This window comes from Drosophila takahashii, chromosome 3R (genome assembly GCF_030179915.1).
Source record: "Drosophila takahashii strain IR98-3 E-12201 chromosome 3R, DtakHiC1v2, whole genome shotgun sequence".
In the NCBI taxonomy this organism is placed as follows: Eukaryota; Metazoa; Arthropoda; class Insecta; order Diptera; family Drosophilidae; genus Drosophila; species Drosophila takahashii.
This window is the reverse complement of record NC_091681.1, coordinates 129,873-147,159: the sequence shown is the minus strand read 5'-3', so window position 1 is coordinate 147,159 and position 17,287 is coordinate 129,873. Positions and strand designations below refer to the sequence as shown.

The window sequence follows — 17,287 nt, the reverse complement described above, 5'->3', positions numbered from 1 at the left end:
GTTTAGCCATAAGCTAGCTCAAGTGTTCATCACAGCAACCGTAACCAGGAAATTGAGTCCAGCGTATTACGAGTTATCCAACGAGAAAGGCCGTAAGATGGGCGTATATCACGTGAAGGATATACAAACCAGATAATAAGTACTGTCCTTTTTCAGATTACGATTCCATCGAAAACTCCGGAACATAATCTGTGGTTGTAGTGGCCAGTGAAGAGATAGAGTTTTATATTTTCTAACGGCTGTACAAAATTATTAGATCAGCTAAGGGTTAAAGAATTTGGAAGGGAGAGCTTTACAACCGACTAGAATGTTCCATACCAAAACAATATAGTTGTCTCGCTCGCACACTGCCGTTCAGTTTTGCCTGGAAGGGGTCCCGTTAAAGCTCGCCGCACTGTCGCGCTGCTGGAAATTTTCGGTCACGCAGATCACTTTGCTGCCGATATTCAACCGCCCCAGTTGCGTGCACTCTGGAACACTTAAATTCGTAATATCAGTGAAAACTAACCACGTGCTGATCCCAACCTAACCCCAGAGCCAAGTATTATCTTCGCCAAGTGGGCGGAGGACAGCTATTTTAGTGCAGCGATCAGGAGACTTGCAGTCTACCTGCAGTGAAAACAAGAATTGTGAACAGAACTATTGAAGGTAATTTCGTAGAGAGTTATTGAGGTTTTTGTGCGTTTGCTAATTAGGAATTCTTTACAGTTCTTGGTCACCGGCGGTCAGCCCAGCGCTGGCGCTGCCACGCTTCGAATTCACATACACATACATACGTATGTATACCCAATTCGCTACCGCCGGTGTCTCAACTTTGCGAAATCGCAGGTCGCTGTACCTAATTGGAAAGTTCTGGAACAAAACCCTTGGATTCTTTACAAGAAGCAATTTGTACGTCAGTAGCGCCGACAGGAGATCACATAGCATCGTAGACATCTACATCTCAAATCAGCGTTGAAATCTATGTAAAAACCATCTATGTAAAACCACCTACATACATATGCGAAAACCATCGATGTAGACCCTAACCAACGGAATGTGAGTGGAGCACGTGTCGTTGCATAACACGCGTCATCGTCGTGAGTACTGAACAACCCCAACTGCAGGGTATGCTGACGTCACGGATATCGGAGTGAGTCATACACGCGAGCGTTAAAATGAGAGCGCACATACACGCATCACCCTGTGGTCTGGCATTACTGTAATCTGGCAACCCTACTGTGTTGGCCTTTTTTTCTTTTGTTTCGCGCCGAGCTATTCTCGAGCTAATTTGGTAAAACTCGTTGAACATTTTCACGAGCATTTTGTATTGGAATTATTGAATTCAACAATGAATTAAAAGTAGATTAAACTTAAATTAAGTAAAACCCTTTTTGTACAGCCAGCTACCAACGCAATGTCAGCCTGAATATTATTATTTACCCATATCCAATATATATATATATACATGAATATTTTTGAATAACACTTATTCCACAGCTAACCGAACAGTTATTGGGCCCAAGATCTTGTTGTAGGTAGTTATGAGTGATAATATATACATTTAAGTCGTGATGATTTAACTTCTTGAAATGATTTATATTAACGGTGACATTTTTGTGTAAAGGCTTTTGGATATTTCTTGAACTTACTGAAGAATATGAATTGAATCTATAGAATTAAATTAATAGAATCGCGTGTATATCCCGTATGATAAAAACAATGAAGTGTGTACAACTAAATGAATTTATTTTGTAACTATATGTCTAATATGACAAACTAAATAAACCTGAATCTGTCCAAGTACATAATGCCAATGGATTATCGAGGTTGAACACGAAGGTTACTTCGTTAGTTTACTTTAGGGGTAATGCCAACAAGGTTCCATGCATTACCAAGGTAGGGAGGGTATAGAGGAACGCGTGATCAATCCCAACTAGGATCACGCCCAAAACATCGTGTATACCTAGCTCCTTCTACCAGCTATACCGTTTGGGAATATTTATTTTGATATTTTGTGTTTTGTATTGATTAGAGTAGAGTCAGGAAGTGCACTTAACTTTTATCAAGTGGTGAGTTGAAGGAGAATATAGGGATAGGAAAAACCCCGACCCCAATACCGGCGAGCTGAGCACAGAGCGCAGTATAGTGCACTGAAACTCCGATTCCCTCTCCAACCGAGGCTGTTGCCTGCCAACAATTTGCAGCCGTACCATTACATGTTTTAAATCGACATAATGAATTTTGTTTATTAGAATTAGTAGTAGTAGTAGTAGTAGTAGTAGTAGTAGTAGTAGTAGTAGTAGTAGTAGTAATAGTAGTAGTAGTAGTAGTAGTAGTAGTAGTAGTAGTAGTAGTAGTAGTAGTAGTAGTAGTAGTAGTAGTAGTAGTAGTAGTAGTAGTAGTAGTAGTAGTAGTAGTAGTAGTAGTAGTAGTAGTAGTAGTAGGTTGTTTATTGTTTGTGTTTTGTTTTTCATTGTTGCTTATTTATAGCTGGCTGTACATATTTAAGGTTACATCAAAACAAATAAACAAACAAAAATTGGTTACAACGACAATGGCTTTTATGCCGTCAGTCGGTTAATTGAGTTAAATTAGATTCTAAAATTGTTCTAAAATAATTTTTTTTCTGTAATTACTGGCTTTTGTAATGAAGAATGCCAGATTCTCCCAGTTTTCCCCATTTAGAAGACTGTGGAGATCCGATTCGCAAAGAGTGGTTTTCGTAAAACATGTAAAACGAATCTCTCTCAGAATAGGGCAGACTGCAATGAAGTGTTGAACATCCTCGATTTCTCGCATGTTGCAGAGGCTGCATTCCAGTGATGTGTTGCTGCTGTGTGGCCTGCCATTTAGAGGTAAAGTCTCGGTTCTCGCTTGGAAAATATGTTTTATGAGTTCTCCTTTATGTTGATCGTGGAAGTAGTTTTTTCATATAAATTATGCTCAAGACTTCTATACAAACTCCTCGACGCGCTGTTTTTGGCCTTAGTTATAAACGTTTCTCTTTCTATGTTGTGGTATCTGGTAATGATTTCGGCATGAGTCCTGCTCCACGAACTTGCATCCTCGAGATCAAGGAGGCAACTGCATTCGGTTGCAATATCTGTCCATCTAGAGAATGGAAGTTATTTTCTTTCACAGAGAGATTTAGCAATTATTTTTGGTAGTCTACTATTTGGCATATGCATAACCTTATCGATGTAATCAAAGTGCTGCTGAAGTGTGTAGGAGAATATACTAGGCAGTCCTGTTTCAATAAAGATTGCATAGTCGGGAGTATTTTGTGGCAGTCGAAATATCTTTTTTACAAAAAAAGTTAGTACTCTTTTCGCATCTTCATATATTTGATTTCCCCACACCTCTGCTGCGTAGCACATAATTGTTTTCACTGTCGCCTGAAAAAGGCTGTACTTGGCACTCATTTTAACGTTTTTTCTGCCTAAAAAGATTTTCCAGGTGGCGTTCATAGCTATTTTTGCATCCTTGAGCTTATCTCTTATGTGGGTATAAAAACTCATATTAGTGGTGAGCGTTACACCGAGGTATTTGTATGATTTTACACGTTCCAGCTGGATTCCGTTCAGTTGCCATTCTTCGTTCCTAGCGTGACGGCCACCTGTACCCTTAACTACCATAATCTTTGATTTGATTGTATTTATGGTGAGGTTCTATACTTTACAGTACTCGGATACGCTAGCAATCATGTCCCTTAACGTTTCACATACATACAAAAGGGTCTTAACATGGGTTCCATTCACAGTCACTCCACCTGGTAAAAAATCCACAACATAGTCCACGAAGAGAGAGAAGAGGAGGGGGCTGAGAATGCAGCCTTGTTTAACTCCACTGTTGGTATCGAACCATTTCGAGAGCTCTGATCAGTCCCACACACTTGCTTTGTTATCCTCATAGATACTGGACAGTGCTAGTATGGCTTTTGTTGAGAGACCGAGTTGGCTAAGTTTATACAGTAGGCTATTTCGGTTCACTGTATCAAAGGCGGCTTTAAAATCTACAAAGAAAATGTACAGCTTCCTTTTTTGTTGCAGAAAGGTTTGGGCGATTGATGTCAGCACGAAAACACTGTCAACTGTAGAGAAACCCTTTCGAAAGCCTGTCTGAAATTCACTAAGAATGTTTTCTCGGTTTACCCATGTCGTCATACGTTTTAACAGTGCTCCTGCAAAAATCTTAGCGACTGTGTTTTGAGCAGATATGCCTCGGTAGTTGCTGGGATCGGTCTCCATACCTTTTTTAAAAATTTGGCTGATCAGGCGTTTTTTTTTAAGCAGTCCGGGAAAATTTCATGGCTGTAAAATTCGTTGTAGGCATCGGTAAGTCGCTGTATAAAGCAAAGTGGCGCGTTTTTGAAAAATTCTGCAGTTATTCTGTCTTCACCAGAATCTTTGTTTAGCTTTAGTGTTAGGACAGCGCTTTTTATTTCTGCAGGGCTGAAAGGGGAGTCCATATGATCTGAGGAAAGCAGAGGCTTAGCATAGCTTATTTCTGATTCATTTTGAATTTGGGAGAGTAGGATACTAAAATAGTCAGCCAAATCTGTGGACCTTACTTTTATGGGTTTTTTCTGTTTGTTCCCGTTTAATTTATTAACGATTCCCCAGAACTGTTTGCTGTCGCGAACTTCTTGTAGTTGGCGTTCCATATTTATCCAGAACTGTTTTTCTTTGTCTTTGCATAGACGTTTGTAATTTGTTACTGCCGTTTTGTAGATGGTGCCCATTATTTCGTTTCGCCGTAGCTGTTTCAGGCAATCAAAAGATGGTTTCCTGGCCCTTTCGCATTGTACGTCGAACCACGGTTGCTTTCTGCTAAAGTTTAGTGACTGCTGCATGGGCCTGGAGGCATCTACGATTAAGATCCTGATATTAATGCATCTGTGTAACTTAGGAGGTGGTTGTCCTTCCACTTTAACCTTCGGTTGAGTTTTGGCTGGGTACTATGGACTTGTTCATGTAGATTGAGTTTTAAAAGTATTTCGATGGGCATATGATCAGAAAGAAGTTGGGAAACTTCCACCAAATCTTTCACCACATCGTGCCACTTTCCTTGTATGAGACAGTAGTCAATAGTCGACCTTGCTGCGCCCCTTATAAAGGTATATTCTCCTTCTTGGTCACTGATTCCGTTCATTACCGTCAGTCCCAGTGATTCGCACATCTCAACAATTTTTGCGCCTTTGTTGCCTGAGATTTCGTCCTTAGATTTACGAATAGTGCTGCTGGTCCTGAGGTATATATTTGTGGGTTCTGATGTGGCTTGTGCTTTTCAGATGCGAGCATTTATATCCCCAATAATCATTAGGTTATTGCAACCTGTTGTCAGTCCGAAATCGTACACCTTTTCAAAATCTGCTTGCCAGTTATTGCAGTTAATGTATACTGGGAGTATATGTAGTTTTTCGTCTTTCGTGTTTATTTCGATGACTTCTGCGTTTTCCTTGCTCGTTTAGGTAATGTGTTCTTCGTTCACCAGCTGCTTTCGGATTCCGTAAACACTTCCTCCGCTGGCCCGTCCACGGGCTGCTACTCTCACTGCTGGTATCCAATGCAGCAAGTGATTAGGAAAGTAATTTACAAAACTCGTTTCGTCGTTGGTCAGAAAAGTTTCAAATAGTAGAAAAATATCGAATTGTGTTACATAATTAAAGAATTGTTTAAGTAATGTCTTATTTGCTAAGTCAGCTATATTATTATTTTTTATAAATTATACAATTTTAACATTTAGGCTTAGTACTCAACCCAACAAAAAGTCGTCCAAAACAAAAAACTTCATATGAAAAGCAACGTCAAAAAATGTTGTTTCATATGAAGTTTTTGTTTTGGACGACTTTTTGTTGGGTTGAGTACTAGCCCTAAGGGACGGTACTACATTGGGGATATTTAGTTTTTTGAATTTAGTTTGCTCAATATAACTTCGTAGTCTATGGCTATTTTAAATGAGGTACCATATATGTTCTCCAGGACATTTTGTGCTAACTCTTCTCCACACATCAGCGTGCCGTCTTTATTCCAGTAGAACCATCTACCTTCTATAACCATGCGATCGTTTCTAACAGTGAGCTTAAAGTTTTTGTGGCTCGCCAGAATGTCCCGGCGGAGGCCTAGCATCACGCGTTTTTATTTAAGTCTCCTTTCGATGTTCAGATCCTGTTCGATTGAGACTCGCGTTCCCTTCAGGTTTTTGGTGTGCTTAAGGATGGTCTGTAGCGCTTACTGTGTTAAGTTCAACCAGAACAGCCATTTTTCCGTCGGCGTCGTGCAGCTTCTTTAACGAGTCTAATTCCATACGGTCCTTTATTTAATGTTTATGTTTAATTATGTTTTTTCTTTTATTTGCGTCTTCTAGTTGTAGAAGTCTCGCTTGTTTGTTTTCGTTGTCGCTTTTGATTTTGATAATCTCTGCCTGCAATATTTTGTTTTCCTCTGTAAGCGAATCGACCTTTGTTGAGAGACATTCTACATTTTGCTGAATCGTATTCATTTTTGTGGCAATCGAGTTAACGTCCGATTTTGTAGCTAGTTCTTTTAGCTTTGAGTCGAACATACCCTCCAGCATGGATTTCAGATCTTTAAGATCTACCAGGTTGCCTGCGTTTGTTGGTGTGGGTTTATTTTGCGGGGGAGTGTCTCCGTTTTGAGACGCTAGCAGGTGCCGCATTAAATGTCCCGGCCTGACCGGTACCCTGAGGCTTAGTAGGGGTCCTGGCGAGACCTAACATTTTTATTTAGTTTTGTGCAGAGATGAGATTTAACAGTATGCCTAAAACGATGCTTTAAAATTTTTTGAAAGTTTTCTAAACGCCACCTATTGGTTTAAGCTGGGACCGTAGATTAGACTTAGCTATTATTCTGGTGGGCGTTCGATAAGCAAGAGCTTTGGATCCGACTCACTGTGATTGCTTCTCAGCTGTTGTGTTCCGTCACTAGTTTTGTTTGCGCCTAATCATTGCCGGTCTTCTGAGTGTTTTTTGTTTTGGGTTTTCCTCCTTTGTCGGCGGTTTCCACCAACAAAAATGATCCGTTTGAGTGAAAAGCCGCGTTTCCAGGTCGGTTTGGGAGGGTCGATACCAAGTGATTTTAGCCAGATCCGGAGGTGTTTGGCCAGAGATTTCACGGTGCCGATGTAGCCCCTACCAAGTGACAGTGTTTAGGTACGTCCAGCAGGGCTTTGGCAGACCAGGAGTGTTATGTTTTGAAAAGAATTCAGGAGCCATTTTTCGCACGTCCGTACTGTGTATCTTCTTCTTCTATATATATTTTGTTTATTATAATTTTATATTAATAACCGGGTACTTGGCGTCCGAAAGAAAATTGTATTTAGGGACGGCTGATATCACCAGTTTACAAAATAAAATCGACCTCTTCCTTATCGAAGATAACCTTAATTTTCCGGTTAAGTACATCTCCCTGATTAAGAAATGGGCACCTAAAATTTTTTGTATGGTGTCAATTTTTTTTTTAAGTGTATAAAACATTTTTTGCCACTTTTTATTTTCTATCTTGAGTTTTAATAACCTGATTTTGATCATATTATACTCAATTTACAGGTAATAGAATGTTCTTTAACTTTCCTATACACAGCATTGAGTTCCAGTCATTAGTTTAGGAGGTACACTTCGTCGAGGCTGAAAAAGTGTGAAAAATTGTGAAAAAATTCAAAAAAGCTGGCATATTTGGCATCTTTAAAAAACACGCATAAAAACCGAAATTATTTTTATACCCGTTACTCGTAGAGTAAAAGGGTATATTGTATTCGTGCAAAAGTATGTAACAGCTAGAAGGAAGCGTTTCCGACCCCATAAAGTATATATATTCTTGATCAGGATCACTAGCCGAGTCGGTCTAGCCATGTCCGTCTGTCTGTCTGTCTGTCCGTATGAACGCTGAGATCTCGGAAACTATAGCTAGAGGATTGGCATTTTGCATGCAGATTCTAGGAGCTCCTACGCAGCGCAAGTTTGTTTCAAAAAGGTGTCACGCCCCCTCTAGCGCCCACAAGCCCCCTCTAACGCCCACAGTTTTGAAGCTATTATGAAAATAGTAAGTGATTTGTATTCGCTTCGTCAATAGCTATCGATTGGCCAAGTAAAAAAATTGCCACGCCCACTCTAACGCCCACAAACCCAATAAACGCTTAAACCTGGCCAGCGCCTACATTTCCGCCTTTCATGACCAGTAGTATCAATATCTGGCGGTAGATGGCGCAATACAATATACACTAGCGCCATCTAGGAAATGGCGTTGGAAAAAATCTGCCTTTTTTTCTGTGGTCACTCTAATTCACATTATGTTAATGCAAATTTTAAATTATTTGAAATGGGGCGAGCATTTTGTCTCATTTTGCTCGTATACGTTTTTCACAAGTGCATTCGAGTGCGCTAGAGAGAGACGGAAGATGTGCTAGGCAGAATTGAAAGTTCTAGAAAGCCTCTTCTAGAAAGAGATCCCTGGGTAAAAATCGAGCGGCGAAAAACGTATAAGAAGGCTTATTTCTATTAAGTTGTTTAGCTGAGTAACAGGTATCTAATAGTCGAGGCACTCGACTATAGCGTTCTCTCTTGTTATAACTTATATCGTTAGATAGTACTTCGACAAAGAAAACAAGCTAATGATCGTTACAATCCAGAATATTATTTTGATATGAATTTTTTAAGCTCGGAAGAACGGTGGTTTTTTGGCCGTTTACAGCTGTTAACTGAGGTTAACAGGGCTCTAACAGGGCTGTAATACACCTTTTTTCCAACTGAAATAATCTATATAAAATCGAACCTTTGGTTGTTTATTGAGTTGATGGTCTTGTTAGTTTGCCTAAAGATGTATCTTTAAGTAGAAGTTATAAAAATAATTTCGGTTTTTATGCGTGTATTTTTAAAAATGTCATTTATGTCACCATTTTTGCATTTTTTCCAACTTTTTCAGCTTTGACGAGGTGCAGCTTCTAAACTAATGACTGGAACTCAATGCTGTGTATAGGAAAGTTAAAGAACATTATATTACCTGTAAATTGAGTAGGGGAGAGTGGGGGAATTTCATCAGCATTTTTTCAAAGCTATTTTTTGTCCATCTTGAGACACGTTATTATATTTCTATTTTTATTGTTGAATGCGGTTAGCACCAAGCTTTAAAATGTGACATTCCCCTATTTTTTTAATTACCTTGGTGATTTATAAAAAAATAAAATGTAAAACCAATATACTGGGGCAATCTCGCCACACAGGGGGGTAAAATCACCACACCACCGGGGCAATTTCGTCACCTGAAAAATGTAGGGAGTTTAAAGCCTGTAAATATGCTACACTGATCAAGCGTACCATTTTTGTTGATGTCCTATATTTGTTGCTGCTGCTGGTAGTCTGTTGGTTAGCCAGCTCGTCAAATATAAAAATATGTATTTAAAATAGGTGCGAATTTACCCTTAGCGTAGGGTGGCGAAATTTCCCCAGACAGTACTTTTTTAGAAATAATTATTTTTCTTCCGAAATTATGCGCGAAGTTAAAAATCACTGACGCAGAAATGCACATTATAGCACTGTGTATTATATAAAAAATCGTGTATCTTATTCCTTTTGAATTGTGGCATACAGAAACAATTTCGTCGAGAACTAAATGTAGCTTTTGAACTGTTAAAACACATTTAATATTATAGCTTAATTATCTTGGCCTTCTGTGCAGCACAAATGCATTGGTTGTGTCTGGCCGTCTTGAAGGACTAAAACAAAAAAATTATATATTTTTACGACTTATGGATTCCGAGATATTGCAGGTGACGAAATTGCCCCTGTGACGAAATTCCCCCACTCTCCCCTATAAGATGACCCAAATCAGGTTATCAAAACTCAAGATAGAAAATAAGAAGTGGCAAAAAATGTTTTATACACTTAAAAATAATTGACACCATACAAAAAATTTTAAGTGCCCATTTCTTAATCAGGGAGATGTAGTTAACCGGAAAATTAAGGTTGTCTTCGATGAGGAAGAGGTCGATTTCTTTTTGTAAACTGGTGTATTAATTTACTTTATCTAAAAGTCACCTTTACAATAGCTTTATTTAAACTGTAAACATTTTTTAATTTTGTGTAAATAATTTGTAGGGATTCTTATTTATTTTTTTCCTGTATGTGTATTTGAAGTTTGACTGTATTAATTTTGATCAGCCCACTTACATATTTTTGTGTCGTGAATTCGGTATTAAAGTTGGGTGCCAATTATGTTTTAGTTCTGGAGCCACGCGCTATCCCTCGCCGCTATCCGTGAGGGTGAGGAGTTGCGATCCAATTGCCACCGTTGCTGATCCGGGGGAAGGGGTGATGATGCAGTTGCCACCGTGGCTGGCTGCTATTATGGATTAGCTGGGTGGTTGTCACTGGCTCTCTACTCTCTTCTTATGAAGATTACGTCGCACAGTGGTAGAAATGACTGATTTAGCAGCGATTTATTAATATCTTCTGCAAGTATGACGATATTTTTGAACAGATTATTTTTAATGGTAGGGATTCGAACCACAAATCAAAATTAATATACAACAAATTTTTGCAGAAATTTTTTTATTTTTAACATTTATTTTTGTTTTTAATATTAATTTTTTTTAGTACAATTTTTTATTTTCTTAGCTATTTTGGCGCAGTCAATATTGTTATATATATTAATCTACCCATAATATTGTTGTAGACGTATGTGGAAAAAAAAATTTTTTTTTTAAACATAATATTGACTAATTTTTATAAAAAACATTGATATCGATCCCAGTCGATCCTTAAAAGTTCTGGTCTACGAAAGTTTAGTTTGTTAGTAAACATTATATCTCTTACGTGCACTACACCTCATACAATTTTGGGAAGAACACAATCACAGGTCACTAACATTTATTTTGTAGTTAATTACATACCTTTTTCCATATTAATAGCAAAAAGTTGAATTGCAATGAATAAAATCGAATTATTTGCAAATTTTAGAGAGTGGTCAAAATTGGCGGGAGAGCGGTTAGTGGCAGCGGATGAAACACATATGTTGTGTTTGAAGCTTTACAGCTGTTCGAATATCGAGAGGAAAGCGAAATGAAAAGCTTTTTTGGCCTATCGGATATATTAGTTATCGATTACAAAACATTTTTTGCGCCAATAATTAAGTTGAAATTTGAATTAATCGCTGCTAAATCAGTAAATTCCACCACTGTGTGTCGGGAGTAACTAAATCCGTTGCTAACGGCTCTTAAGGCTCGATAACCAATTTCAATTATTGAAGTAAATGTTGACGGCCAATGCCGGAGTTTTATATTCAAGCCAATGCTCTTTAATGAATGTCCAAGTAAAACTAAAAACATATTTGACTTTACGTAAGCTATGCGCGGCCGGCAATCCGACCGCTCGTGCAGCAAAGTGCTGACACTAGCAAAATCAACATAACTCACCATACAGTGCACCAATAAGAACCGGGCATTATGCTTATTTTGCAACTGAACACTAGGGTGATCTAAAAATTACCCAAAATCTGTATCGACTTATAATTACTCATTAACAGTGTTAACAAATGTCCTATAGCTCCCATAGGAACAATCTGATAGCTAAATGGTAAAATCGCGTGCCGATCGGTCGTCTATATCTTATAGCTCCCATAGGAACAATAGGGTGAAATCGGTCAAAATTTGACGTTTTTCAGGAAATTTCGAGCAGAATATAAGCTATTGACATGAAACTTCCCAAATCGTATTCTTTTATGCATACCTTGATCAGGGTAAAAGCGCGTGCCGATCGGGCGTCTATATCCTATAGCTCCCATAGGAATAAAAGGGTGAAAAATGATACATTTAAATTTTTTTTTAATTATAGAACATTTTGTTGTTTATTAATTCAATTTGCTATTCTACTCAAGTTTTCATTTGTGAAATCTGCAAGGGTATTAAAACAAAATAAGTTAGCTTCCGCCCTCGGTAGTTTTAAGTGGTGGGCAATCGTTTGTTTTTAAAATTTTGTAGTTTTAAGGTGTGGGAAATAGAGCCCTGCATGAATGGATTCAATGAATTATTTTGAATTTTTTCTTTTATATGAATGAATTAATTCGAATTTTGAGTTTAATAGAATTGAATGAATTTGAATTTTGAGTTCAATAGAATTGAATGAATGAATGGCATGAATTCCGAAATAATTCATACGACAATTTATTTTGTGATTAAATCTGCCTGAATTTTATTTACTATGCAGTTAACATTGATTTGTTAAAAATTTTCCACTTTTTGTTCCAATAGAAAGCACAAAAAAAATCTGGAAAATTAAAAATAATTCATTCGATTCATTCAATTCGAAATGAATTAGAACAACATTCAATTTATTTCACATAGAATTGAATTAAACAAATCAGAAATTTCATGGCATACTATGATAAAACAAAAATTGAATGATTCAAGCAGGGCTCTAGTGGGCAATCAATATTTTTTAGTTTTGAGAGGATAACAATCGTTTGTTTTTATAAAAATATATCTCGGAAACTACAAAATCTAGAAAGTTCGGATTACCGAAGCATATTCTTGGGCTTCCTAGCAGCGCAAGTTTTTTTTGGCCGATGGCCACGCCCCCTCTAACGCCCACAAACGCCTTAAATGATTTTAAAAAGTGTCTGGCGCCCACACCTTTAAAGATTTGGGAAAAGTAAGAATGAAGTTTTATTGTGTTTATTAATACCTATTCAAATTTTTCAAATCGGAATATTCGTTAAAAAGTTATGCGCGATCCAAGTTTTATATCTCTATCTCCCTCACACTCCCTTTAGCTGAGTGACGGGTATTAGATAGTCGTGGTGGGAAGTCGCTTATTTTGGGCAACGATTTTTTCTTAAGAAAAAACTTATAATTAACATACCTTTTAAAGTATTAACTTTTTCAAAAGTCTAAAAGGTGGGCAAACATAAGCAAACGACTCTCTTACGATTAAAAAACATTCCGATATATCTCGAAAACTGGACGTGAGAAAAAAAAACTAATTGGTGAGCAAACATAGGCAAACGATTCCACTTTTGAAATTTCAAAATTTTCATTTTTGTCAACGCAGCTTATTTGAGCTACTATTTTTATCCCCGTTACTCGTAGAGTAAAAGGGTATATTGTATTCGTGCAAAAGTATGTAACAGGGAGAAGGATCACGGTCACTAGCCGAGTCGATATAGACATGTCCGTCTGTCTGTCTGTCTGGACGAACGCTGAGATCTCGGAACTACAAAAGATAGAAGGTTGAGATTTAACGCCCACAATCGCCCACTAACGATTTTAAAATGTGTCTGGTGCCCACACCTTTAAAGATTTCCGACAAGTATAAATGCAATTTTGTTGTGTATATTTATACCTATCGACATTTTCATATCGGACCATTCATTTAAAAGTTATGCGCAATCAAAAAATTTGTATATATTCATCTCCCTCGCACACCCTTTAGCTGAGTGCGGGTATTAGATAGTCTGGACAACAACCCGACTATAGCGTTCTCTCTTGTTGATTTTTATGTATTACACACTAGCTGCGCGTGCACAGCTTGATATATTTTTTACTTTTACGTCATAGAAATGGATTATGCGTAAATGTATCAGTAATCAGTGATCAAGTCTGTTCTGCTGAACGCGGCCATTTACTCCAAATCGTATTTAGTCATAAACAAGGCGTTAACTGCAAGAGTTTACAAATTTTTAAAAATCTTTCTTTTCATGTTGTATATGATATAATCAAATACAATTATTGTTTATTGCAGGCCTTTCAAATCACTACGCTCATTCAAGAATATTCTGAAGCTGCAAAAGAGATGAAATAGATAAAGCTGTTTTCCATACAAAATATGTAATTACCATAAGCTGTTTATAAATAAATAATAAATAAAATTGTTGTCTCTTTGTTAAGTAGTGATCTAGTTCTGAAAGGACTTGGGTCGAGGAACCATGGAATGTGGGTCGGGACTTCTTGGTAAGCCTCTAAACGAATTAACCAGAATAAATATAAAATGTTCCTGAAAAAAATAGTATTCTTGGAGTTATGTCATTAGTCATTAGTCTGTCATTAGCCCGCATTGCCCCACAAGCTTCACTTGATTGTCACTGGACCGGGCAAGGTTGTATATGACAAGCTGTGTCTCGTTGTGTTGCTTTAAATTATTTTTATACCCGTTACTCGTAGAGTAAAAGGGTATATTGTATTCGTGCAAAAGTATGTAACAGCTAGAAGGAAGCATTTCCGACCCTATAAAGTATATCTCCATCTCCCTCGCACTCCCTTTACCTGAGTAACGAGTAACGGGTATCTGATAGTCTGGGCACCGACTTGTTCACATTATATATTTACTAAAAAAAAATGCTGGATTAATATTTAAAGGATTTTAGACATTCAGTTTTATGTATTGTATTTTTTTATACCCGTTACTCGTAGAGTAAAAGGGTATATTTTATTCGTGCAAAAGTATGTAACACCTAGAAGGAAGCGTTTCCGACCCCATAAAGTATATACATTCTTGATCAGGGTCACTAGCCGAGTCGATCTAGCCATGTCCGTTTGTCCGTCTGTCTGTCTGTCTGTCCGTATGAACGCTGAGATCTCGGAAACTATAAAAGCTAGAGAATTGGTATTTGGCATTGCAGTTTTATTGTGTTTATCAATACCTATCGAAATGTAGAAGAAATTTTTCAAATCGGACCTTTCGTTAAAAAGTTATTCGTGATCAAAGTTTTCCATAGAAGCAATAGTTAAAAGCTGTGAAAATATTTCTTGTTTTCTATTTTTATATGACATTTTTGCAGTATTAAAGCTAATGACATGAAACTGTGCAAATCTAATTTATTTATGTATACCATGCTCAGAGTAATAGTTCTTGCCAATCAGACAACCATATACTAAAGCTGCCGTTTAATAACACCAGTTTACAAAAAAATCGATGAAATATACCATGAATAAAACCTTTGTTTTCCGGTAAGGTACGTCTTCCTGATTAAGAAAGTGGCACCTAAAATTTTTTTTATGGATACAATTTTTTTTAAAGTGTAAAAAACGTTTTTGACACTTTTTTAATTTCTAACTTGAGTTGTGATAAACCGATTTCAACCATAACTCACTCATTTTACAGGTAATAGAATGCCCTCCAACCAAGCTCTTATACACTGCATTGAGTTTCATTCATTAGTTTAGAAGCTACACTTCGTAAAAGTTGGAAAAGTGAGAAAAAATGCAAAAATGCTGGCATAAATGGCATCTTTAAAAATATACGCCTAAAAACCGAAATTAGTTTTATGAGTTATACTTAAAGATACATCTTTAAGTCAACAAACAAGACCATCAACAAAAAAATCAATCAATAGTTCGATTTTATATCGATTTTTTACGTTGGGAAAAACGAGTATTACAGCCCTGTTAGAGCCCTGTTGTGTCAGTTAACACTGTAAACGGCTAAAAAAACACCGTTGTCGCAAGCTTCAAAAATGCATATCAAATTAATTTGCTAGTGGATTGTAATGATCAATAGCTTGTTTTTTTTTTTGTCAAAGCACCTTCTACCAGTAGAAGTTATAAAACTAATTTTGGTTTATAGGCGTGAATTTTTAACGAAGCCATTTATGCCAGAATTTTTGCATTTTTTCTAACTTTTTCAACTTTGACGAAATGTAAGTTGGAGGGCATTCTATTACCTGTAAAAGTCAAATTAAATAAATGTCAAAAACGTTTTTTACACTTTAAAAAAAATTTTATCCATAAAAAAAATTTTAAGTGAAATTTTTTTATTCAGGAAGACGTACCTTACCGGAAAACAAAGGTTTCATTCATGGTATAATCTTGGGCCTCCTACGCAGCACAAGTTTATTTCAGCCGAGCGTCACGCCCCCTCTAACGCCCACAATCGCCCACAAACGATTTTAAAATGTGTCCTGCGCCCACATCTTTAAAGATTTCCGAGAAGTATAAATGTAATTTTGTTGTGTGTATTTATGCCTATCGATATGTAGAAGACATTTTTCAATATCGGGCCATTCAATAAAAAGTTATACGCAATCATAATTGTTTATATATCTATCTCCCTCGCACTCCCTTTAGCTGGGTTACAATTATTAGATAGTCGGGACACCAACCCGAGTACAGCGTTCGCACTCCCTTTAGCTGAGTGACGGGTATTAGATAGTCGGGACACCAACCCGACTATAGCGTTCTCTCTTGTTATACCCTTGCAGAGGGAACTATAATTTCAGTCAGATGTTTGCAACGCAGTGAAGGAGACGTTTCCGACCACATAAAGTATATATATTCTTGATCAGCATCAATAGCCTAGTCCATCTATCCATGTCCGTCTGTCCGTTTCTATGCGAACTAGTCCCTCAGTTTTAAAGCTATCATGCTGAAACTTTTTCAAAAGGCTTCTTTCTATTGCAGGTAGTACATATGTCGGAACTATCTTATGGCCATTGAGTAATACTCTAGATTATCGGACTCACCCTCGAATTGAGTGAGTGAGTTCACTAATCCAGAGTATTACCGGCCATTGCAATCTGCACTTACTGGGGAAAATATTTGAAAACATCAGGGAACACAACAAATATGATGGAACATCTCAAGCCAGCGAATTTGTCGAGCCCATACTCTTCAAATTCAAAACGGAAAAAGTAATCAATTTTTTTTTCTTTCTTAATGGCCCAGTTTGTAAAAATGTATTTTTATTTAAAAACATCGATGTTTTTTGTTTCGGGGTGTCTCCTGCTCTTGGTAGCAATCTTTGAGGTGAAATTAAAATACCCTCTGCAAAGGTATATTTATGTTATACCTTTGATCGTATTTAATCATAAACAAGGCGTTAACTGAAAGAGTTTACATATTTTTAAAAATCTTTCTTTTCATGTTGTATCTGATATAATCAAATATAATTATTGTTTATTGCAGGCCTTTCAAATCACTACGCTCATTCAAGAATATTCTGAAGCTGCAAAAGAGATGAAATAGATAAAGCTGTTTTCCATACAAAATATGTAATTACCATAAGCTGTTTATAAATAAATAGTAAATAAAATTGTTGTCTCTTTGTTAAGTAGTGATCCAGTTCTGAAAGGGCTTGGGTCGAGGAATCATGGAATGTGGGTCGGGACTTCTTGGTAAGCCTCTAAACGAATTAACCAGAACAAATATAAAATGTTCCTGAAAAAAATAGTATTCTTGGAGTTATGTCATTAGTCATTAGTCTGTCATTAGCCCGCATTGCCCCACAAGCTTCACTTGATTGTCACTGGACCGGGCAAGGTTGTATATGACAAGCTGTGTCTCGTTGTGTCGCTTTAAATTA

General features: G+C 37.1%; 1 protein-coding gene across 7 annotated transcripts in view; it reads left to right on the top strand.

Moving 5' to 3' along the window:
* Positions 1 to 16,975, top strand: part of Myo81F (Myosin 81F) — a 1,428,838-nt gene extending 1,411,863 nt beyond the window's left edge. For 6 of the 7 annotated variants that reach the window (XM_070216714.1, XM_070216710.1, XM_070216711.1 and 3 more), the window contains one exon: positions 13,733 to 13,863. In XM_070216714.1, coding sequence (XP_070072815.1) covers positions 13,733 to 13,792 — 60 coding nt within the window. In that variant the 3' untranslated portion in view covers positions 13,793 to 13,863. The other variant, XR_011419017.1, reaches the window with a different exon arrangement.
* The last annotated feature ends 312 nt before the right edge of the window (positions 16,976 to 17,287 follow it).